The following is a 26083-nucleotide window of genomic DNA, read 5'->3' as shown; positions in this document are numbered from 1 at the left end:
AATCTTCAACATAGGAATGCTACCAAAAAGAACTTAATGAAACTGGTTACAATTGACGGAGTCACCCATAATTCACCTAATGATATTTTGAAGGAAGAAACAAAGTATTTTAAGCATATGTTTTCTTTTCAGTCGCCTCCATCTCCTCTAACTGAAGCTAATTGTAGAGATTTTTTCCTATTGATAATGTCAAATTAACAGCCACACAGAAAGACTCATGTGAAGGTGAAATTACAGAGGAGGAACTTCTGGATGCAATTAAAGACTTTAAGTCCGGGAAAACTCCAGGGTTGGATGGCATACCAATCGAGGTATACCAAACCTTTTTGATATACTAAGAGGACCGTTATTAGCATGTTTTAACCACTCCTATGTAAATGGTAGATTATCTGACACTCAGAAGAAGGTCTGATCTCATTATTACTGAAACAGGATACAAGTGGAAAATATAAAGATCCAGTCCATTTACAAAATTGGAGGCCCCTTACACTTCAGTGTTGTGATGCAAAAATCCTAGCAAAATGTATAGCGCATAGAATTAAAAAGGTATTGTCGGATATTATTCATTCTAATCAGACAGGTTTTTTACATGGAAGATACATTGGAGATAATATAAGGCAAGTATTGGAAACAATAGAACACTATGGAAAATATGGGAAACCAGGCCTGCTATTCATAGCAGACTTCGAAAAGTCATTTGATAAAGTTCGACTGGAATTTATATATAAATGCCTGGAGCATTTCAATTTTGGAGAATCTCTTATAAAATGGGTCAAAATCATGTATAGTAACCCTAGGTGTAAAATAGTAAATAATGGCTATTTCTCAGAAAGTTTCAAACTGTCAAGAGGAGTGAAACAAGGTTGTCCACTATCGGCATATCTATTTATTGTGGCCATCGAGACGTTAGCTATTAAAATCAGATCCAATAATAATATCAGAGGATTAGAAATACAGGGCTTAAAAACAAAGGTGTCATTGTACGCAGATGATTCATGTTTTCTTTTAGATCCACAACTAGAATCCCTCCACAGCCTCATAGAGGATCTAGATACATTTTCTAACCTCTCTGGATTAAAACCAAATTATGACAAATGTACTATATTACGTATTGGATCACTAAAAAATACAATTTTTACATTACCATGTAGTTTACCAATAAAATGGTCTGATGGTGATGTGGATATACTCGGAATACATATCCCAAAGGAAATAAATGATCTCACTTCAATAAATTTTAATAGAAAGTTAGCAAAAATAGATAAGATCTTACTACCATGGAAAGGAAAATACCTGTCAATTTGTGGAAAAATCACCCTGATTAACTCTTTAGTATTATCCCAGTTTACCTATTTGCTTATGGTCTTGCCTACGCCTAGCAAACAGTTTTTTAAATTATATGAGAAAAAAATATTCAATTTTATTTGGAACGGCAAGCCAGACAAAATTAAAAGAGCATATTTATATAATGAATATGAATTCGGAGGACAGAAATTATTAAATATTAAAGCATTAGACCTATCACTAAAATCTTCAGTCATCCAAAAGTTATACTTAAATCCGAACTGGTTCTCAAGCAAATTAGTAAGATTGTCTCACCCACTGTTCAAGAAAGGCCTTTTTCCCTTTATTCAGATTACAACCTCTCACTTTCAGTTATTTGAAAAGGAAATAATCTCCCAAATGTCACTATTTCTAAAACAAGCCATAGAAAGTTGGTTGCAATTTCAATTTAATCCTCCAGAAACGACAGAACAAATAATGCAACAAATATTGTGGTTAAATTCAAATATACTAATTGACAAAAAACCTTTATTTTTTGACAGAATGTTTAAAAAGGTATAATCTTCGTAAATGATATCATCGGTGGACTGGTGGAGTTATGTCGCACATGCAGCTAACAAAAACATATGGAAATGTCTGCTCTACCCAAAATTACAACCAAATAATTGCAGCCTTACCGCAAAAGTGGAAGAGGAAAGTTGAAGGGGGAGAAAGTAAGGAACTTGTCTGTCGGCCTTGCATTAAAGAACATAATTGGTTAAGGAAAACTGTGATAAATAAAAAAGTATATCAGTTTCACTTAAGGACCAAAGGATTGACAGCAGTCCCATATAGATTGCAAAATAGTTGGGAAGAGATCTTTGACGTACCGATCCCATGGCATAGTGTTTATGAACTGACACGCAAAAGCGACACCGGATTCAAAAATTAGAATCTTTCAATTTAAATTATTATATAAAATTCTTGCTACCAATAGAATGTTATTTATATGGGGGATACAATCTTCCCAGCTCTGCAGATTTTGCTGTGAAGAGATAGAATCATTAGATCATTTGTTTTGGTTCTGTCCATTTGTAGCTTGTTTTTGGACACAGGTCCAGGAATGGCTAAAGGATTGCAATATTTACCTGGAACTAACCTTGCAGATAGCATTACTGGGTGATCTGAAAAGTCATAGTCAATCAATCAATAATATAATAATACTTTTAGCAAAAATGTTTATTTTTAATTCACAATCTGTAGAAGCAATGAGAATAGAAAGGTTCAGAACTTTTGTAAAACATCACAGTATGGTTGAAATATATATGGCAAATAGAAATCCTATATGGATGGTGTTAAGAGATAGATGGGAGGTATTGAATAGAGTTGAAGGATGGGACTAATAACAAATAACAACAAATAATAACAAAGATAGCTAATAATGTAAGCATACTGTGTCCATAATAAGTATATAGGTTGTATGTTGGGAGCTTTTGGGAAAGAGCACAGTTAGAAAGATATGGCATTTAGAAGCAAACCGGATGGACATCATGAAAATGATCGGAGAGGTTGAGAGTAGAAGAAGTTCAGGAGCAAAAAAATAAATAAATAAATATATATATATATATATTGTGATGTCACGAGAGGCTACACAGCTTTCAGCGGGATTGCTCAAGTAGTGCAAGGAGACAAGGTTCAAACAAAACAAGGATTTTATTAAAGGTCTTGGGAAATTAATGAAAGTATAACACAATTCTGTTCTCTGGTGGCTCTTAAGGGTTAACAGTTCAGGGATGTCTCTTCCACATCCAAAATCATAACTCTCCCTCGCTCAAATAACTTTTCCCCAGTCTTACTGTATTCCACGTTGCAGCTAGTGGCCAACCCAGCAAAACGTCCTTCCAAATGTCCCACACGTATTTCCACAGGTGCATATATCCAAAGGTGAGTATTTCCCAAAGGTAAGTATCTCCAAATCCTTATATTCCTCATGGAAGTGGACGTGCAGCACTCTTGTCCTCCAGAGAGCCCAGCTTTGAGACTGTGTCTCTTCCCTTCCCCAACCTTCAGCTCATCAGCTCCTCATTTGTTTCAGCTGCGTGGGAAGATTGGCCATAGAGGGGTGGAGTTCCCGACCATACCAGCAGATGGAGCCATAGCTGTCTGGGTTTGCAGCCACCTCAGGGGGATGTAACGTCCCTCCAAGACACAGCCTCTCGTGACATCACAATATATATATATATATAGATATAGATATAGAATTATTGTAAAATTAACTCTGTCCATAAGGTGTAGATAGTAAGTATAGACCGGAAGTAGAGGCCTGGGCGTTGTTGTTCACTAATTTACTCCAAGTAGGGAAAGGATGGTGGGGTTGAAAAGTAATAAAGGGGAATATATATATAAAAAATAAAAAAAACATGGGGGATTGGAAGTGATGCAGACAATTACATTGATAGAAGATACAATCTATCTGCAATATTAAGCTGATCCATCCCCCCGAAAAAGAAAAAAAATAATAATAAAAAAAATATAAAAAAATAAAAAAAAAGAAGCACTGTGAGGATTTCACTTTATATACTTGTTATCTACCTTTTCTATCTTTATGGTTACAAAATGAGAACAACCTTTTTCCAAACAGTGATCATCATAGTACCGTAAGAATTTAACTACAGTGCAAATCACTGACATTTTAGTAAACAGGCTTTTAGACAGATATCCATGAAGAATAGCTGAAAATGAGTCTATTTAGTTAGTCACTCATGAACGCTCTTCTATCAGCTTGGTAAGTGTAATAATTAGCAGCGTAACAAGTTTTTCCCTCCTCCCTAATGTGCGTCTCTATAATTGGTCCCATCATGTGGCACAGTCAGCCCCATAGAACAAAGGGTTCCCAGAGAATGGGGGGGGCATGCTAAACCCTGCAGAACCCCATGCCACATTGACAAGCAGGAAGATTTTACATATGCTGACAGACATGTCCCTTCCAAGGGTGGAGCATTAGGCACTTCATTAAACCAACATCAATATCTGCTGATGGAAAAAAAAAAAGGAGCAGGCCTGAACACTGGGAGACACTATAGTGAAATGACAGAGGGCTGTAACGTTCAATCTCATTTTATGGGAGAGTATTATTTAAATGGAAATTCATAGGAGATGGGGCATACATACCGGAGTACTAGTGTCTGAATATTGCCTTGTGTGTCTGTCACTAGATAGTCTGCATGCAGCAATTGGTTTCCACAAGCTGTTCACCCGAATATCAACTGCCAGCATTTGTCTCCCTCTGGGATTGTTCAAGCAAAAATTTTGTTGATATTTTGACAAAACTGCTTTATCATTTTTCGAGTGTGATTATGCTATTTTAGAGCTGGTGGTATAGTAAATTGTTGTAATAATGCTAATTATTCATCCTTGAATGACTGTTGTTTTACCAACTTTACCAAGGGGATCCTACAATCAGTTACAGTGTCAGGCACAGGTGACATATCTGTGGATTCAGCAACAAGGCAGATAGGATATCTATCTAGAGTGGTGGTTTAGAGTTCATTGCATTATAATTCTCTGAATTAATTATCTGATTCTGTTAAAGAGGCTAAATCCCCCATTCAATTTGATGCGCTGCTCATTTAGCTGAGAACTGGGATGGAAAGCGGCTGGGTGGGGTCGGGGTTCAGTGGTGTGTGAGGGTAGGGGTCCACTCTGGGAGGTGTGGTCCTGACCAGATGGGCCTTTCAGTGGCCTAGTAAGAGGAGTCCTCACATGGCAGAAGAGACTGCAGGATCTCACAGGACCAAGACAGGGAATCCAGGTGGCCACAGTCCCTCCTGACCAGCTGGAGAAGCGATGGGCCATCTGACACATGGATGGAAAATGAAACACTTTTATTTTGCTGCTGCTGCTTTGTGTTGTCAATGCCTCGCATCAACACAAAAGCCCAGGCCAATCAAGGAATTTATCCAACGAAGCTAGCAGAACATTTCTTAGTTGCACTCAGATATTCAGGGTCGTTGTCAAGCAAAGCGAAACATTTGAATGCCCAAAACGAAAAAGGAGCCAACTTTGATATAAAATAAAAATTACATAGAGAAAAAAAATCTGATTCACCTTCAACTAAATGTAATACTTTATCCAGAACTAACCTTTGACAATTTCCCTTTTATATAATAACATCCACTAATGATGAAATAGCTTGGGCTTATTTATTGTCAATGATGTGATTAATTCATCACAGTGATTTCAGAAAAAGTGGTTTTCCTTTCCTCAAATCCAAGTGAGAAAGTCGCATCAGCTCTTCACCTGATCCTCATTTGATCCTCAGCTGACCTGGACTCCCGGAGGCAGGGTGGGGGTAATGGAGGCAGGGTGAGGGGAATGGAGGCAAGGTGGGGGTAATGGAGGCAGGGTGGGGGTAATGGAGGCAGGGTGGGGGTAATGGAGGCAGGGTGGGGGTAATGGAGGCAGGGTGGGGGAATGGAGGCAGGGTGGGGGGGAATGGAGGCAGGGTGGGGGGAATGGAGGCAGGGTGGGGGTAATGGAGGCAGGGTGGGGGGTAATGGAGGCAGGGTGGGGGTAATGGAGGCAGGGTGGGGGTAATGGAGGCAGGGTGGGGGAATGGAGGCAGGGTGGGGGGAATGGAGGCAGGGTGGGGGGAATGGAGGCAGGGTGGGGGGGAATGGAGGCAGGGTGGGGGTAATGGAGGCAGGGTGGGGGTAATGGAGGCAGGTTGGGGGTAATGGAGGCTCTTGAAAGCTTTCACACTGACACACACAAACATAGAGATATAAAAGCCTTTATACAAGCAGTGTTAAATAGACAAAGAGTAATTAAATGTATTTTGTGTTGATAAGAGAATCTGCTGGGATGCCTGAGGAACGCAAATAATAGTTTTTTCTGACATGGTCTACTACCGCCATCTAGTGTTACAATCTGAAACATTCTAAATACAGCAAACACCAGTGGGTTCAGCAGAGTGACCGTGATATACACTGAGTGTACAGAACATTAAGAACAACCTCCTAATATTGAGTTGCACCCCCCCTTTTGCCCTTAGAAAAGCCTAAATTTGTCGGGGCATGGACTCTACAAGGTGTCGAAAGTGTTCCACAGCCACAGGGATTCTGGCCCATGTTGACGCCAATGCTTCCCACAGTTGTGTCAAGTTGGCTGGATGTCTTTTGGGTGGTGGACCATTCTTGATACACACGGGAAACTGTTGAGCATGAAAAACCCAGCAGCGTTGCAGTTCTTGACACAAACCAGTGTACCTGGCATCTACTACCATACCCCCGTTCAAAGGCACTTCAATATTTTGTCTTGCCCATTCACCCACTGAATGGCACACATACACAATCCATGCCTCAATTGACTCAAGGCTTAAAATTCCTTCTTTAACCTGTCTCCTCCCCTTCACCTAGACTGATTAAATTGGATTTAACAAGTGACATCAATAAGGTTTCCCCTGGATTCACCGGGTGAAAGAGCAGGTGTTCTTAATGTTTTGTACACTCAGTGTAAATCTAAGGTTAATTCAATAATCAACATTTTCATGGAGCTATCATTAGTAATTACAAACCAAAGATGAATCTGGATTCTGCTTGTCTCCTTAAATTCCCAATTATTCAACAGTAATGGTTTTAAAACCATACATTTGAAATAAGATAAGGTTATGAGGCTTATAACGCAGATATTTACAACAATTGCTGCAACACCCTTGAGTGTGGGTTGTGAATCATACTGCATAAAAATACAATTATTAACTGAACAACAGTTTGAAATGTTATACTTTACTCCATTGATCCAGGTGGATTACTTTCTCACCACAGGGTGCCCTTGAAGACATGCTTAGAGTCCAATCTCTAATCTGAGGGCAGATACGTCATTGTCCAGTCATTGTCTTTTCCCTGACCCCACATTATTCACACATCACCCCAGTGGGTACAGGTACTAGCAGGTACTAGCGTCCTGTCCAGGGGGTGTACTTGTACATCAAGCTGCCTCGCACTACAGAAACAAGAGATAGGCTCCTGCCCTATGGGCCGTTCTGACTCGGACAAGGCTACTTACCAGTGGGTATGTTAGTGTCTCAGGTATAAGTCATCATCATAAAGGGCACTTGGTGTTGCAGAAGTCTCCTGACTCGAACAGGTTGCAGACATTGACCAAAGGGAACATAATGGCAGAGCCGAGCAGAGAGCCTGTCTGTGCCGCTGCTCCACACCACACCAGGGCGCTGTGGCTCTCGTCCCTCAGGATGACACCCACCATTACCTTCACATAGGACAGGGTCCCCGTGAAGAAGACCCACGACAGGACCTGAGGATTACATTGTGACTTTATTAGTCAGGCTTATGCAACACGTACTACTCAAACGCACTATTAAAGTGTAAGAATTCAAATGCCCTAGCGCGACATACATACCTGATTCTATACTAATCAAAGGTTTGATGATGAGTTGATTAGTGGAATCAGATGTGTAGTGCTAGGGGGAAAACAAAAATGTGCACTCCCAGGGTTTCCCAGCACCAACCCACGGGTGCACGTTTTGTTTTTTTGCCCTAGCACAGCTGATTCAAATCAAAGCTTGATGATGAGTTGGTTATTTCAATCATCTGTGTAGTGCTAGGGCAAAAACCAAAACGTGCACTGAGGGGGGACCGCAACAACTTTGTTACCTTTGCTTTTCTTGAATACCAAGGATCAATAACTGTGATAGTTTGATAGATAAGTCTTAGAAAGTGTATCTGGACTGAGGCCTATCTCTACAGGTGGAGGTGTCACTCACTATGATGGCTTCTCCCAGCGCAGAGCCTTGTAGTAGTGGACATGGACTCATGGCGGCCATGGCCATGTTGTATCCTCCAAAGACTGAGCCCAGGAGACACAGTACACCCAGCAACACCAGTGACCTGAGCACAGGACAGGAAACCAGAAAACAGTTAGCTAACTGTATATATGAAGGAAGTCATTCAACATTTAGATAACCACTGAGATAGCTGCAGTGATGGGTAGCTGAATGTCTTGTATGTCAGTGTACACACAATATATATGTTCACCTGAGAATGCTGTAAAAAATGTTTACTTATTTAACAGCAGGAAGCAATTTCTGCACATAATGCTATCAAAACTTAAATAATTATACATATTGATTTGAGTGTATTTCCATAAATGTTTGTTGTTGCTTTATCGTCAATAAAAGAGGAAAGCTTGAGGCTATTTGGGGTTTTACCTTTTAGGAAAGAACAGGGCGACTATACAGGCCACTGGGTTGGCACAGGATGCCAGAGCAGCCGACAGGTGATAAGCCAGGTTACCGTAGGGCATACAGGAGTACGTCTGCACCGAGGGCAACAGGCCGTTGGTCGCCCCGTTCACACAAACCACCATGAAATAGATAAAAGCTAACTGATAAACAGAGTGGCCTGGTTTAGCCAGCTGTGGCCTAGCCTGACCTGATTCCTCACTGTGGTGTTTTGGGTTCGAATTCTGCTCGTCGGTTACCACTCCAGGGTTGTCAAGACCAGAGCAGACCGACGCCACTGTGTCAGTGTCTGGAACCAGGTTCTCTGTGGACAGTTCAAAGGTGCGTGGGAGCCTGTTGAGGGCAGAGAACGCCACCAGGCTGATGCACATCATCGCCGCCAGGAAGAAGAAAAACACCTCGGTGGAAAAGTTGGACTGTAGATACTGGGTCTGGACAATGTACATGTCCTTTTCAGAAAGGTTACCAGAGGACTGAGTGCCATTTACACACTTGGCCATGCCGACGCCCTGGGCAAGAGCCACCAGACCAGGGATAAAGCCACTCAGGCCCTCTCCAATGAAGTAGGTGGTGATGTAGTTGGCTGGCAGCTGCATCATGAAGGGCAGGAAGGTCACAGAGGAAGTACAATCCACCAAGGCCAGGAAAAGGGTTAGAATAAAGAAGACCGTGCTCCGTGGCGCCGCTGCCACCACCGTGGTCTCATCCCAGAAGAACGCCAACAGCACACAGGCCAGGACGCCGATGAACAACACACTGTAGATGACAGCGCTCTCCCTCAGCCGGCCCGGACACAGCTTGTGCATGACAGTGACCAGCAGAGGCCCCAGGTTGGCCAGCTGGATGATGACTGTCAGGTAGGATGGTAGTTCCCAGCCCTCGGGGAGGGTGTTGACAATGAGGGGGAGCTCCACCCACAGGCCGTTGACAGCCACCCAGGAGCCCAGGCCGAAGCAGCAGGCCAGAACATGGATCAGCAGAGACATGGCTGTATTGTATCTGGTCCCCGTCAGGTCAGGTGAGGTGAGGTAGTCTTCTGGAGGAACTTCAGATCTGAAGTGAAGATATATCTGATTGAACAGTTTCAACCCGGCCAGCCTTCAGAGCCTAGAAAAAGAGGAAACTAAAGATTTCATTAAGAAATATTTAAAGTTAGTAGCGGTGCGCGGGTAAAATCACTGGGGAATCCAAGCCGGAAGAAAATGCCATATTTCAACCTATGTGTTGTGATAATTGCGTTGTTTGTTCTATAACCTGTTAGTGCATATGCCTTGCCACCATGCTATATACAGTGGGGGAAAAAAGTATTTAGTCAGCCACCAATTGTGCAAGTTCTCCCACTTAAAAAGATGAGAGAGGCCTGTAATTTTCATCATAGGTACACGTCCACTATGACAGACAAATTGAGATTTTTTTTCCAGAAAATCACATTGTAGGATTTTTAATGAATTTATTTGCAAATTATGGTGGAAAATAAGTATTTGGTCACCTACAAACAAGCAAGATTTCTGGCTCTCACAGACCGGTAACTTCTTCTTTAAGAGGCTCCTCTGTCCTCCACTCGTTATCTGTATTAATGGCACCTGTTTGAACTTGTTATCAGTATAAAAGACACCTGTCCACAACCTCAAACAGTCACACTCCAAACTCCACTATGGCCAAGACCAAAGAGCTGTCAAAGGACACCAGAAACAATATTATAGACCTGCACCAGGCTGGGAAGACTGAATCTGCAATAGGTAAGCAGCTTGGTTTAAAGAAATCAACTGTGGGAGCAATTATTAGGAAATGGAAGACATACAAGACCACTGATAATCTCCCTCGATCTGGGGCTCCACGCAAGATCTCACCCCGTGGGGTCAAAATGATCACAAGAACGGTGAGCAAAAATCCCAGAACCACACGGGGGGACCTAGTGAATGACCTGCAGAGAGCTGGGACCAAAGTAACAAAGCCTACCATCAGTAACACACTACGCCGCCAGGGACTCAAATCCCGCAGTGCCAGACGTGTCCCCCTGCTTAAGTCAGTACATGTCCAGGCCCGTCTGAAGTTTGCTAGAGTGCATTTGGATGATCCAGAAGAGGATTGGGAGAATGTCATATGGTCAGATGAAACCAAAATATAACTTTTTGGTAAAAACTCAACTCGTCGTGTTTGGAGGACAAAGAATGCTGAGTTGCATCCAAAGAACACCATACCTACTGTGAAGCATGGGGGTGGAAACATCATGCGTTGGGGCTGTTTTTCTGCAAAGGGACCAGGACGACTGATCCGTGTAAAAGAAAGAATGAATGGGGCCATGTATCGTGAGATTTTGAGTGAAAACCTCCTTCCATCAGCAAGGGCATTGAAGATGAAACGTGGCTGGGTCTTTCAGCATGACAATGATCCCAAACACACCGCCCGGGCAACGAAGGAGTGGCTTCGTAAGAAGCATTTCATGGTCCTGGAGTGGCCTAGCCAGTCTCCAGATCTCAACCCCATAGAAAATCTTTGGAGGGAGTTGAAAGTCCGTGTTGCCCAGCGACAGCCCCAAAACATCACTGCTCTAGAGGAGATCTGCATGGAGGAATGGGCCAAAATACCAGCAACAGTGTGTGAAAACCTTGTGAAGACTTACAGAAAACGTTTGACCTGTGTCATTGCCAACAAAGGGTATATAACAAAGTATTGAGAAACTTTGGTTATTGACCAAATACTTATTTTCCACCATAATTTGCAAATAAATGCATTAAAAATCCTACAATGTGATTTTCTGGAATTTATTTTCTCATTTTGTCTGTCATAGTTGATGTGTACCTATGATGAAAATTACAGGCCTCTCTCATCTTTTTAAGTGGGAGAACTTGCACAATTGGTAGCTGACTAAATACTTTTTTTCCCCACTGTAGGCCTAAGGCTGAGACAATAAGAAGACACAGTGGTAGAATAAATTCCATCACACTGGAGAGTAACCTCTGTTCGGTGAAGTCCACAAAGCATATTGCATGTAACAAACAGTTACATGACCTACAGCAAGTTAATGTTTCCGACATTTTCGGACTACTAAACTAAACTACTATTGAGTTAGAACCAAGGAGAGTTACCATGAGTTGCAAAGAAAACAGGAGCTCCCTCCACTATTCCAGAACCATTTCATCTTCAACATTTCAACATCATCAAATCACCTACTGTATGCTTAGTCTAATACAGTGATAACTAAAAGATACCAAAAACAATTTAGTCAAATCAACGTAAGCTAAATATGATGTGGCTGTCCATGGTTCTGATTTATGTGTGTGTGTGTGTGTGTGTGTGTGTGTATGCATGCATGCATGCAAGTAGAAAAAACATGTTGACTCACCCTAGGCCTACTTGTAGAGAAATGCCAATGCCATCCTCCTCTCTTTCATGTTGACGAAACGGTCTATGACTGTGTTATACAGTAAACGCTTTTAGTTTTTGTTGTCCTAGGCTACCTGGCTAGAATGCTTGCTCGCTAGCCTAACTTCCTTTCACGAGCAACGATGAGTCAGCTAGTTAAAATTAGCCTACTACATCTAGCTACATACAGAACTTCCATCCTCTTAGGGCCAGGGGCACAATGTATGAATTTATGGTTGGATCAGAATCGCCGTTATAATTATTGGCCAGTATGGAGAATTAAGTAAAACCACAAGTCTAAATCCCTATCTCCATCCATGGCTAATTTAGGAAAGAGGCAATTTTAGGTAGCTAGCTAGCCACTGGAGGACAACGACACAATGAGATGCAACAATTCAAAAAAAAATCCTGTCAATTATATTTTGCTTTTGATGTGATGTGATTTGTGTGGAGCCAAATCCAAACTGGCTTCCATTTACATTTACATTTACATTTTAGTCATTTAGCAGACGCTCTTATCCAGAGCGACTTACAGGAGCAATTAGGGTTAAGTGCCTTGCTCAAGGGCACTTCGACAGATTTTTCACCTAGTCGGCTCGGGGATTAGAACCAGCGACCGTTCGGTTACTGGCACAACGCTCTTAACCACCAAGCTACCTTCCCTTTTGGTGCACCAGGACCATTTACAATTGCGCTCACTCAGTTTAGCTCAACGCTAATTGGCTATTATTGTATACTTTTTTTATTAAGGGAGGCTAAATGCTTGCTGGTTTCCCTTGCATTCAATGCTACGGACGGGCTATACCTACAGAGACAGAGGGATGCTGTTTCACTCACTCAGATGCTTTCTCCAGTGAGATACTGTACATTCAGCCTCTTGCGAACTGAAGGAAAATTATGAAACATATTGGGGGGAAACCTGGCTTCCCTTGGCATCCATGAATACACGCCACTGCTTAAAGACACTGCTGCTAAAACTATCAAACTAGATCGAGGATGAAATGAGTAAGACAATAATAATGTTAGTAAAAGTTTTAAGTTTTAGATGTGAGTATTATAGTACCAAATCTCTCTGAAAGGATCTATCAACAAGTAGGCCTAGCCCTAACCTAGACCAGGGGTTCCCAAACTTTTTCACTCAGGCTCCTCTTCCAGCATTGGGGAACACTGGAAAACTGCTGATACACTACCAATTTCGAAATTGCACCTTGTGCACTATTGCAAATTTAAGGAGTAAGTTGAAAGCCGGACTGAGTTCCTTTTTTATTTTTGTGCGCCCCACAGTTTGGGAACTGCTGGCCTAGACCATGACCATCGTTACGGTTTAACCAAGAGCAAATATCACATTGTTATTGTGGGTTTACCAAATCAAAGGATCCGTTTTGCCTTTTAGATCATAAAGAATAAGATTATATAGAAATATTCTAGATCAGCACTCCTACTCTGAGACTCTTTGTGGATACATGCCCTGTTATTGAATGTGCATACCTTTTGTCATTGGAATTTGATCTTTAACTTTTTACCCTACTGTTTTACACTTTAACTGTGAGTCATACAGGGTGAAGCAACCTGGCATAAGCAAATCTAGGTCAACTGGTTCAACTCTGATACTCTCTGTGTGCCCTGTAATGTATGCACAGGGTGTTGTTGCTCAAGGGTGCAAATGTCACACATCACACTTTGAAATGACTGCTTTAGTTAATTAGTTACACTTTGATTATCTAAATGTTATAATGTATGTTCAAGTTTTTAATAAATGTAAGTCAAGGACAACTACATAACTAACTGTGTAGATGGAGTAGTGAGAATCAGATGTATTGTATTTTTCATTAATACACAGATGAGACCATGAAACCTTGAGACAATACTAGCAATTGTAACAGAGAAGTATTTCAATCTACTCAACACATTCTTCTTACATGTCAAGCAGCTGAGGTCATTTTCACTTCCCTAACACATGGTCTAGAAACACAATGTACCATATGGCTGTCGGGGCCAGCCGGATGCCTAACTACGACCCAGATCACACAGGACACAAATTTCTCAGAGGCCTCAACTCGTGACAATCCAAACCTTGAACTGGCTCAAGCTGCTGAACTTCACTCTCTGTACCCAAAGTAGCAAATGTTTCACTGTTCTCATTGTTCAGCTAAACATTTGATAAGTTTCATATCAACCATTTTCTGTAACGATGCCATGTATACACAATTCAGAATGACTATATTAGTCTTGAGAAATAATTTGCTTTTTATTTACTGGCTGTGGCTTTTAAGCAACTGGTGCTAATAGCATGTGTATTTTCGCATGACCACCTGCCCCTCAAAGCTCTGTATTAAAACTTTTACTTCGACTGAATTCTGGAACTCAAGTCTCCTTTTTTACCTTTACAAAGTTAACGTTGCTACTGTACAATGGAAAAGTCTAAGTGGGATCCTTGGGAAGTCTAAGTGGGAACCGACGTCACTTGAAATTTAAAACGGTCCATTGAAATGTTAAGGTAAGGGTTAAGAGAAGGGTTAAGGTTAGGGGTTGGGGTTAAGGTTAGGGGTTATGGTTATGGTTATGGTTAGGGTTTAGGGCAGGGACGTCCCAAGGACCCTGCACAATTTGGTCTACATGGCCCTGCTCATTTCCTATCTCTGCTAGTGAAAATCAGACAGGCATTTAGCTTTCACACAGGATTTCATGATGTTGGGCCTAACCAACGAGACAATGTCAGAGCCAATACCATCACATACTGTGTATCTGGCTTACAAAGCACCAATGTGTTACAGTAATGTAGATGGTCAGTGTGAACTGCAAGAATCTTCACTTCATATTGATCACTATTATCCTTGTCAGGGGAACGGATAATCAGAATCTGCCTGAAAAAGACCTTTACAATACTGATTTGAAATTGATACACTTAAACTTCCATGATTGTTCCATTGCATGACCATAAGGCAATACTACATTTCCAATACAGCTCATAGGAATCAAGAAGATAAAAAAAGTATACTCACAGGTTTCTTGAGCCACTGGATGGATGCCTTATTGAGGAATCCAACATCCTCCCTCTCTCATCTTACATACAGACCTTTGGGACAATGCCACTGGCTTCTCCTTCACACAAAGGCTGGAGGAGAACTAGGGAACTAGTGCCTTGTGGGTAGTTCAGAGTCCAGTCCAGCAGTCAGCTCCACCGTGTAAGAGTAAACTCAACTGAGCAGCTGTGTCCTTTTTAAATCTGTACAACAGCCATAAAGTTAGAGACATAGTAGAGATGGGACGGCCCCTTTCCTCTGCCTGCCCAGCCCCGTTAGACTAACGGGAGATCTATGGTCCCTTATCTCATTCCACAATTATATGAATGGGAAATTCAGGAAGAGAGCGAGGCTGCTTATATCAGTAGTCAGGTAATACAACCCAGGGTGTGTGTTTGTAAATGATTGGGCTGGGGTATGGTTATTTTAATCATTATGATAATATCCAATAAAAATCCATCTGTTTATTGACCTACCAAGTATACATTGATTAATACATGAGAGGACATCTACTCAACATCTTTGACCGATAATTACTCTGGTGAACATTGACGAGATTCACATGAACCTTTTACCAACAACAATAGTCCATGGGACAAATAACAATATCAGGGACCCCAATCACATTTTTTACATTTTACATTTTTAGTCATTTAGCAGACTTACAGTTAGTGAATACATATATATATATTTTTTTATACTGGCCCCCCGTGGGAATCGAACCCACAACCCTGGCGTTGCAAACGCCATGCTCTATCAACTGAGCTACATCGCTGCCGGCCATTCCCTCCCCTACCCTGGACGACGCTGGGCCAATTGTGCGCCGCCCATGAGTCTCCCGGTCGCGGCCGGCTGGGACAGAGCCTGGATCACCACTGGTGTTGTGTGTACTGTCCCTTTAATGAATATAAAAATCAATTTTATTATGTCCACGAGGGTCACCATAACATTTTACATTTACGTCATTTAGCAGATGCTCTTATCCAGAGCGACTTACAAATAGGTGCATTCACCTTATAGCCAGTGGGATCACCACTTTACAATGTTTTTATTTATTTATTTATTTTTTTGGGGGGGGGTTGGGGTTTGGGTTGGGGTAAGGGGGGGTAGAAGGATTACTTTATCCTATCCCAGGTATTCCTTAAAGAGGTGGGGTTTCAAATGTCTCCGGAAGGTGGTGAGTGACTCCGCTGTCCTGGCGTCGTGAGGGAGCTTGTTCCACCATTGGGGTGCCAGAGCAGCGAACAGTTTTGACTGGGCTGAGCGGGAATTATGCTTCCGCAGAGGTAGGGGAGCCAGCAGGCCAGAGGTGGATGAACGCAATGCCCTCGTTTGGGTGTAGGGACTGATCAGAGCCTGAAGGTACGGAGGTGCCGTTCCCCTCACAGCTCCGTAGGCAAGCACCATGGTCTTGTAGCAGATGCGAGCTTCAACTGGAAGCCAGTGGAGTGTGCGGAGGAGCGCGGTGACGTGAGAGAACTTGGGAAGGTTGAACACCAGACGGGCTGCGGCATTCTGGATGAGTTGTAGGGGTTTAATAGCACAGGCAGGGAGCCCAGCCAACAGCGAGTTGCAGTAATCCAGACGGGAGATGACAAGTGCCTGGATTAGGACCTGTGCCGCTTCCTGTGTAAGGCAGGGTCGTACTCTCCGAATGTTGTAGAGCATGAACCTACAGGATCGGGTCACCGCCTTGATGTTAGCGGAGAACGACAGGGTGTTGTCCAGGGTCACGCCAAGGCTCTTCACACTCTGGGAGGAGGACACAACGGAGTTGTCAACCGTGATGGCGAGATCATGGAACAGGCAGTCCTTCCCCGGGAGGAAGAGCAGCTCCGTCTTGCCAAGGTTCAGCTTGAGGTGGTGATCCGTCATCCATACTGATATGTCTGCCAGACATGCAGAGATGTGATTCGCCACCTGGTTATCAGAAGGGGGAAAGGAGAAGATTAGTTGTGTGTCGTCAGCGTAGCAATGATAGGAGAGGCCATGTGAGGATATGACAGAGCCAAGTGACTTGGTGTATAGGGAGAATAGGAGAGGGCCTAGAACTGAGCCCTGGGGGACACCAGTGGTGAGAGCACGTGGTGCGGAGACAGCTTCTCGCCACGCCACTTGTTAGGAGCGACCGGTCAGGTAGGACGCAATCCAAGAGTGAGCCGCGCCGGAGATGCCCAGCTCGGAGAGGGTGGAGAGGAGGATCTGATGGTTCACAGTATCAAAGGCAGCAGACAGGTCTAGAAGGACAAGAGCAGAGGAGAGAGAGTTAGCTTTAGCAGTGCGGAGAGCCTCCATGACACAGAGAAGAGCAGTCTCAGTTGAATGACCAGTCTTGAAACCTGACTGGTTTGGATCAAGAAGGTCATTCTGAGAGAGATAGCAAGAGAGTTGGCTAAAGACGGCACGCTCAATAGTTTTGGAGAGAAAAGAAAGAAGGGATACTGGTCTGTAGTTGTTGACATCAGAGGGATCAAGTGTTGGTTTTTTGAGAAGGGGTGCAACTCTCGCTCTCTTGAAGACGGAAGGGACATAGCCAGCGGTCAAGGATGAGTTGATCAGCGAGGTGAGGTAAGGGAGAAGGTCACCGGAGATGGTCTGGAGAAGAGAGGAGGGGATAGGGTCAAGCGGGCAGGTTGTTGGGCGGCCTGCCGTCACAAGTCGCAAGATTTTATCTGGAGAGAGAGGGGAGAAAGAAGTCAAAGCATAGGGTAGGGCAGTGTGAGCAGGACCAGCAGTGTCATTTGACTTAACAAACGAGGATTAACTTTGTAAATGCTGAACTTTGAATATAGGATTGCCTCCTTTTGATGGATACTATTCCCTCTGATATTACTCCATAAGGAGCATAATAATTGTTATATTGTACCTGATAAGATCAATAAACTACCCACCTTCATTACTAACCACGTCCCCATCCACAGTTTTTATGCGAGTAAAGTCATAACGTAAAAAATATATATATCACAACAGCTATCGTAGTGTTGCCAACTTAGCGACTTTGTCACTATATTTAGCGAGTATTCAGACCCCTCTAGCGACACATTTTCAAAAAAGCGACTAGCGACAAATCTAGCAACTTTTTCTGGTGTTATTGGAGAATTTTGGAGACTCTGACGTGAAAGCACGTATCATTCTTACTCTTCTCAACCAGCAGCAGGTGCAGCCGGGGCCCACCCCCGTGACCCCAGTCCCAAAGCACAGCAGACCCTCCCAGCTGCAGTCAGAGCAGGAGTTGTTCACCCCTCCGCGACCAGACTGCAAATTAATCGCGCATGCAGGAAGTCGCCACTGGCTGATCCCGCCCTGGCTTACATTCAGGGCGGGATGTAAATGTAGGGTGTTTTTTACTCACTTTTTGTTCTCTCCCACGACGTGATTCCTCTCTCCTACAGCGTCCATCACAATTACATGCACATGGCAAATTATGCAAATTAGATGACGTCATTTAACGACTTTTAGTACAGCCAATAGCTACTTTCCTTACTGCGGAGTTGGCAACACTGCAGCTATGGAAACAGAAGTTTCGGTACAATTTTATAAATGCAGACAGATCATTCGTTCGTTTGAAAAGCTGGGATCTTTTTGTATCGGTCAAATTAATTATGTGAGAAATGGCGGTGGAAACGACATTATGCGCAAATGTTGGCTGGAACCTTATATTGATATAAGAACTATCATATCGAAGTACATTTGGAGTCACGCGATGATATGGATTTGTGGTCCTCCCACTAGGACTCGTTAAACTATGCAGTATATTAGGCTACAGATGAAAAAATGTATGAACTTCACAGGGTGGTAAAAGTGCACGGTGATCTTGATGCTCCATTCCAATAAATATCGAGGGCCTTACTCTGGTAACATGATGATCGATGCTTGACTGCCGTTTAACAAAAACATTCTTGCTCTTATCCATAATAATCTCATTATGTAGACTAGCCTACCTGCACAGTATTTGCCAGCTGTTGGCAAGTGCCAAGACCAGAGTAGGCACATTTGCTATTTAATGCAAACGTTTTTGAGAAAACTATGAGTAGAGTTGAAAATGCAATGGAAACACACTGAACTTTAGATTTTTATTCGGTACATGAAAACTTAAGCGAAAAAGTACATTTTGTGTGCACTACGTCATCACCCACTGATTTTTATCCACAACAAGTCAATTTGGTGGAAACACACCACTGGTGTGAACATTTTCTTTATGTGGATTGTAGAATATTCGCATGAAAATCTCTAGCCAATTTGATGGAAACCTAGCTAGTGATAGGGAAATATTCAGAAGACTGGTCACCCTATGATATTTACTGCATGTTTGGTAAGATCACTAAACGGGAACAGACAAACACTATACATAAGATCCCGTACAGACCAAGATAGTGTAAAAGTACAATCAATGTAGTTCCATAACCCATACTGACAGCGTATGAATGGCAAACTCAATGACACTAGCATTCTGAGACAAACATGGGAAATGCCTGCAGGGGGTTAGAACCATTGGAATCTAGACACTATACATACGTGTAAATGCATGATGCAAGAATTATGATAGGAAAGGGGAAGAAAACAACCTTATCATAAAGTTGTAAAGAAGACAGGACTATTGGTCAATTCTACTCTCCAACTAAGGACCAAAAGAGGTAGCCAATTCATTCAGAGGTTGTTAGCTTAAATGGTTGCAGGTTTTCTGGTGTGTGAATCCTTTCAGATGACAACTGTTATTATTATATTGTGTTTTACACCCAATGACACTTATGAACTAAAAATATTGTATTGTATAAGAGGCTAAATATCAGTGGTTGCCTCGGTCATGGCCATGTGAGTGTTGACTAAGGTGACAGCTTGAAGGGCTTACTACTTCAGGCATCTTGCTATAAGCTGCTGCAGTCACATGCATTTCCAGTGGAGGCCGTAAATAAATTGCTATACAAGTTACACATGCACAAAGCCCAAAAAAACACTAAAGAAATATTTGCACATATTTGTTGGGTCAAGCTCTCTTAATCAATGGGGAGGTAAATTGACTGGTTGAACTTTATGTTTAGAACCTGATAAGAAAAATGTATCTAACTTATATCTTGCACTGAACAAAATCCACAAATACCAGCATAATTGCTGGGGGGTTTTCTCTATTACAAAAAGGCAGCACACAACATGTACACTCAATAAGATTATTTATGTTATTGTACAATCTGCATTTATAACAAATAATAATAAAAAAAGATTAGTAAGATGTACAGTATTCGAATGATCAGGTCTGGTGTGGACCGATGACTAAGCCTACCTAGTCTTCTCTAGTCCAACCAGAGCTCCAGTGATGAAAGGGGAGGGGCCAGGGCCTGAGAATGTCGCATATAGAAGTGTTTGCTTGTTCGTGTGTGTCTGCATACGTGTGTTTGCACACACGTACGTCCCTATGTGTGTGCGCTTGAGTGTTGGCTGGCAAATTAATGAAAATAAGGAGGGAGGTGGTGGATGGGAGGAAAGGATGAACGCAAACAAAAGAGGGAAAAGGAGAAGGAGAGTAGTAGCATGGGCTCAGTTGGTGTAGATCTGGCCCTCTGGTGGCTGGGGGAGCTTCATGTTCTCCTTGCACATCATGAGCCGTCTGAGCTCCTGCAGGACCACACGGATACTGTAGGAGTTCTGCCACTTGGCCAGTGCAGACACTGCTCGTGTGTCAACCTGCAGGACAGGGAACAATGGAAGGAGAGAAACATTACATCACACCTCAATCACACTCTCACAAAACATGACTCGCAACTCTCTATATATATTTTGTAGGAATATCATGGTTGGCTTAAGTACTGGTTAGTTGTGACAAACATTATATTCAAAAAAAAAAATTGCTACATAACCTGGCAAAAATAGTTCATTTTTGTATGGATATAAAATGTAAATATAAAAAGTATACATAAATGCAACCTCTGGAATAGCCTATCCTGCGGAACCTACATCCTATACGATCATGCAGAACTACATTTAGTATGTTCAAGCAAAGTATTGCCGTCTGAAATGTCACATGCAATAAGAGTCCATTGACATTTCCTCAGTCTAATGTGACCTAAACATAGTAGGCATTACCAGTCATCCAACTGCATGTTAGCCCTGCACTGAAATCCATATCTTATTATAGGAGCCAGGGGCAATTTAATCAAGTCACTCACTTCAATAAAAAATCAAATCCTTAAACATACCTACAAAAAATATCTACAACACAAATGAGACAGTGAGTATTAGCTATTTTACAACATCTTTCTTCACAGATTGAAACATTTTGAAGGACAAACAGATTTACATACCACACCATTGGAGTTGTGCACACCATTCAAGTTTATCTTAGTCACAAATCTGACAAACGGTGGTGCCTCTGGATATCTGGGCCCACATTCAACCTTCAGACTGTACATCCTATTTTCATAGATTGTCTGAAAAATGACATACAAAGACATCAGTGAGAATGGGTTTAGCATTATGTTTATAGCTCCACCTTGCCCCTTTGATAGGCTAGGTCAGGTCAGGGGTGTCAAACTCAAGCCGCATTCGGTCTTCACCGAGGTCCGGAGGGCCGTACATATAATCAATTTTATTTCCTTGCAGGCAAACATTAGCAAAAAATAGTCCTCTATCCATTGCTTTTGGAATTTTAAATGCTCCCCGACAGTCCAACTTTTGTTTCGATGACTGTTAGCAAGCTGGACAGAATGAATGCAGGTCCATTGTAAGTTCTTTACAGTTTCGATTTGGATTTAGTCATTTCAATATCGATTAACATTGTCCCCCGCAAATATACATTTACTGACAAACAATATTGCATTCTTTGTTTTATCAAACCCACGGGCCGTATGATTGACACCCCTGGGCTAGGTGGAATTTTTGACATATTGATTACACCTGTCCAATCCTCTCAGACCTCCACAAGTGCCTAGTGGGGTAGGTACTAAGGGTTGTTTCTGGACAAGGCCAGTGAGCCAAACTTGGTGGCCTGTGAATCAGAGTAGCCGACTCACCCTAGGAGGGCCAATGATCATCCCTCTCCATCTTGTTAAGGTCATGTCCTCATCATCTTCCAAGCCCCAGCTCACTGTCCCATCCCCCACACCTTTCTGGCCTTCTTCCAGCTCTTCAAGCAGCCGGAAGTTACGAGGAACCTTAACGCCTGTTTAAGTGTGCGACACACAAGCACAGAAAACAGAAATTATTGAAATACCACACAAGACAAAACAAACAGTATATCCCATTAAGTGTACAAAACATTTTCATACATCTTTTCAGCTCTTTCCATGACAGACTGACCAGGTGAATCCAGGTTAAAGCTATGATCCCTTATTGATGTCACTTGTTAAATCCACTTCAATCAGTGTTGATGAAGGGGAGGAGACAGCTTAAAGGATGTTTAAGCCTTGAAACAATTGAGACATGGATTGTGCATGTGTGCCATTCAGAGGGTTTTTGGGCAAGACAAAATATTTAAATGCCTTTGAACGGGGTATTGTAGTAGGTGCCAGGTTTGAGTGTGCCAAGAACTTCTGTTTTTTTCATGCTCAACAGTTTCCCGTGTGTATCAATAATGGTCCAACACCCAAAGGACATCCAGCCTACTTGACAACTGTGGGATGCATTGGAGTCAACATGGGCCAGCATCCCTGTGGAACGCTTTCGACACCTTGTAGTCCATGCTCCGACGAATTGAAGCTGTTCTGAGGGCAAAAGGGGGTAAAACTCAATATTAGGAAGCTGTTCCTAATGTTTAGTACACCCAGTGTATATGTCAGAAGATACACACCAGGGCAAACTTTTTGATTCTTCTATAGCACCCTTTGAATACAAGTTAGTGGTGGCAACTATTATACATTACATTTACATTTTAGTCATTTAGCAGACGCTCTTATCCAGAGCGACTTACAGTTAGTGAGTGCATACATTATTTTAATTTTCATACTGGCCCCCCGTGGGAATTGAACCCACAACCCTGGCATTGCAAACGCCATGCTCTACCAAATGAGCTACATCCCTGCCGGCCATTCCCTCCCCTGGACGATGCTGGACCAATTGTGCACCGCCCCATGGGTCTCCCGGTCACGGCCGGCTGCGACAGAGCCTGGATTCGAACCAGGATCTCTAGTGGCACAGCTAGCACTGCGATGCAGTGCCTTAGACCACTGCGCCACTCGGGAGACTTATAGATGCACTTGCCAGGTTGTGTCTGTTTTTTGATGATTGCAAGCCATTCAAGATGAGGGATGGGCTAACTGACAGTAAAACCAGTCGAGCGTGTGCCACTGACCAGCCATTGGTCACATCATCTGTCCATCACACCTGTACCTGGTCCATTGACAAATAGCCTAGCAGTAGCCAATACGAGACTGCTATAAAGCCAGATTCCGCTTCCTACCAGTCTACCCACATGTACATATTACCTCAACTAGCCGGTGCCCCCGCACATTGACTCTGCACTGGTACCCCCCTGTATATAGCCTCCCTACTGTTATTTTACTTCTGCTCTTTTTTTCTCAACACTTTTTCATAAAAAAATGCATTGTTGGTTAAGGGCTGTAAGTAAGCATTTCACGGTAATGTCTACACCTGTTGTATTCGGCGCATGTGGCAAATACAATTTGATTTGATTCCTTCAAGCAGCTCCAGAGAACGGCTGTTGTTCATAAACATCTGAACTGCACTCAACATCTGTCCATAAACCTGTAGATAGGCCTACAGAAGTTAGCTGGTGAGAGTTTCGCATGAGACAAGTTATGAGTATAGCACAGGGCAACAGTGCATCACAAAGTTATTAGTGGGTTACACGCGGCTCCTTAGTGAGTTTGATATTGGGTCCAGAGGTGAGCAATAATTCAGGGCAGATTTAGTGAGTCGACCCATTTACACTGAGCTTCTAGGAATGATCCGCTAAATTCCCAGTCTAGGTTATCTGGTCGGTCTGAATGGGGTATATGTGTGGCATTTACCTGCCATTTTACCTATTACAGCATTACTACTTGTTTTGTTTTTGGCAATAATACTGATTGTTACTGTACAATAAGACTTTGCAGCTGTTTAACATCATTTATTTGTCTGTCTTTATAGAGACCACTCTGCATCAATTACCCCACTATCACTGCCCAATGTAATTACAATAAAGCCGCTGACTATTTTGAGTTTTTCATTGATTAAAGTATATAGCTACAGTAGCTAGCTAGCTAATTCAAACGAACGTTACTGGCCTTTATTATTAGAGTACAAATTGGAGGCGTGGATTGACGTAATGTGGACGGTAAAAGCAATCCGGATAAATGTGTGGGTTGCTAACTAGCCAATTCTCGCTAGTTAACGTTTGCTATTTCAGTTCATTGGTCAAAACGGGTCTGGCCTAAATTCAGATGAGTGAGCTAACGTTAGCTAGATGATTGATCGCATTAGAAAGCTGATATTGCCATCTTGCCAAGGTAAGCTAGATAGTTAGCTAACTAATACAAGTCAAATGAATGTGACTGACAAGTTAGCTAAAGTTAGATCACGAAATCACTACAGTAACCAATCGAGTCGTTATCTGACTAGTTAACTACGCTAGCAAACCAGCTAACAACAAATAGCTACTAGTAATGTAGCTAACGTGTCCTGACAACATGCAACACAAGCCAGCCAGTTCGAGCTGTTCCTGCGACTAGCTAATAATGGACATGGCTGGTAGTTTTCTTGCCAATGACGTTCTGGCTGCGAAAGCTAGGAGCTAGCTAACAGGCTAAAAACAACGCTTGATGAATGACGCGGCATTTGATCAGTCGACACAGGTTGACGAGCTATTTTGCCATGTCAACGGAGTTAGATTTAGCATTAAATATATGGGTAACTATGCATGGAGAGGTTTTCCAACGGAATTTGCCATGTCATGTTAGCTTCAATTCACTAGAACTTGCAAGAAAAAAAGCCTTGTCAGCTGGCAGATAGGTGATAGCTAACTTAGGTAGCTGGCCGCTAACTTAGGTAGCTGGCACTATACATAGCCATGTTTTGGTCAAATAAGCAGTACTTGAGCATTTCTGGAAAGTATATTGTAACATGGAACGCATATACACTATCAGCAAACGTTTCTTAGAATTTTACACGAAATTAGTAATGTGCTAACTAGTCATTTATTTAGCTGAACCGTTTACCTGATCCGGCGGCGACCGCCATCTTGTCACTTAATAGCGGGAGCGCGCACGTAAGCATGGTTGGGAGCGGAGAGATGGGAACGCGCTTGCTTGAGGTTAATTGATAATAATAATAATAATAATAATAATAATAATAATAATAAGCCATTTAGCAGACGCTTTCATCCAAAGCGACTTACAGTCATGCGTGCATACATTTTTGTGTATGGGTGGTCCCGGGGATCGAACCCACTACCTTGGCGTTACAAGCGCCGTGCTCTACCAGCTGAGCTACAGAGGACCACCATCTAGTATAAATTCATCCACAGATCAGATTTACCCACCCCAAATCATAACCAAAAAGGCGATTAAACATATCTGATCCTGGACCAGTGGTTAGGGGCAACTTGTTCCCAACACTCAATGGGGGTCAGATATTTTTGATTTACCTAGAGACCACTGTGGTAGTTAGACAATGGCATAGCTATATTTCAAAGAAATATAATAGCATAATATTTAAAATGACTAAAACCAAATTGAAACTGTACAATTAATGGACCTACATTCATAGCGAGCTGGACACAGTCAAGAAACTAATGAAAGCTAGACAGTCAGGGAGCCTTAAATCCCCAAAACGATGGATAGAGGACTATTTTTAGCAAATGTTGACTGCGAGGAAATATAACCAATGTCGCACTACATTGGTTATATTTCCTCGCAGTCAACATTTGCTAAAAATAGTCCTCTATCCATCCGGACCTCGTTGAAGACCGAATGCACTCCCCCGGGCAAAATTAGTTAGACCATCCATGAGAACGCAGGGGTATCTTTGTTAGATATGCTTGTTTTGTTTTTTTATTTAGTTTCTTTATAAATATAATATAAATTGTAACATTAGTCTTCCACATGGAAGACAACAAAGGCATTGTTTCTGATATCTAAAATTCCATCATTAGCTACTAACATCCACAAGATTCATATCAGAGAAAAGATTAGACGGATCTTGAATAATTTAAGGGCAGAATCAATCGAATAATCCAGTGCTG

General features: G+C 42.4%; 2 protein-coding genes across 6 annotated transcripts; both read right to left on the bottom strand.

Moving 5' to 3' along the window:
- Window positions 1-4171: 4171 nt before the first annotated feature.
- Window positions 4172-15102, bottom strand: LOC121538049 (solute carrier family 52, riboflavin transporter, member 3-A). Of its 5 annotated transcripts, none has more exons than XM_041845793.2 (5): window positions 14893-15101; window positions 8492-9631; window positions 8048-8171; window positions 7330-7578; window positions 4172-5118 (listed from the first exon to the last, which is right to left on the bottom strand). In XM_041845793.2, the coding sequence occupies exons 2-4, from the start codon at window positions 9508-9510 to the stop codon at window positions 7366-7368; spliced, it is 1356 nt and encodes a 451-aa protein (XP_041701727.1). In that variant the 5' UTR covers window positions 9511-9631; window positions 14893-15101; the 3' UTR covers window positions 4172-5118; window positions 7330-7365. The 5 variants fall into 5 exon arrangements, with proteins under 5 accessions (XP_041701727.1, XP_041701728.1, XP_041701726.1 ...); XM_041845794.2 differs by lacking the exon at window positions 4172-5118 and adding an exon at window positions 6646-7126 and having other exon boundaries at window positions 14893-15102; XM_041845792.2 differs by lacking the exon at window positions 4172-5118 and having other exon boundaries at window positions 6646-7578; window positions 8492-9647; window positions 14893-15100.
- Window positions 15103-20064: 4962 nt separating this feature from the next.
- LOC121538052 (ubiquitin-conjugating enzyme E2 variant 1) lies at window positions 20065-25126 on the bottom strand. Its single transcript, XM_041845798.1, has 4 exons — window positions 25059-25126; window positions 21918-22066; window positions 21210-21335; window positions 20065-20592 (listed from the first exon to the last, which is right to left on the bottom strand). Exons 1-4 carry the CDS (start codon window positions 25114-25116, stop codon window positions 20446-20448), a joined length of 480 nt encoding a protein of 159 aa, XP_041701732.1. The 5' UTR covers window positions 25117-25126; the 3' UTR covers window positions 20065-20445.
- Between the last annotated feature and the right edge of the window lie 957 nt (window positions 25127-26083).

This window comes from Coregonus clupeaformis, chromosome 24, assembly GCF_020615455.1.
Source record: "Coregonus clupeaformis isolate EN_2021a chromosome 24, ASM2061545v1, whole genome shotgun sequence".
Lineage (NCBI taxonomy): Eukaryota > Metazoa > Chordata > Actinopteri > Salmoniformes > Salmonidae > Coregonus > Coregonus clupeaformis.
Note: the sequence above shows the minus strand (reverse complement) of the source record. Positions and strands in the feature narration are given on the sequence as shown.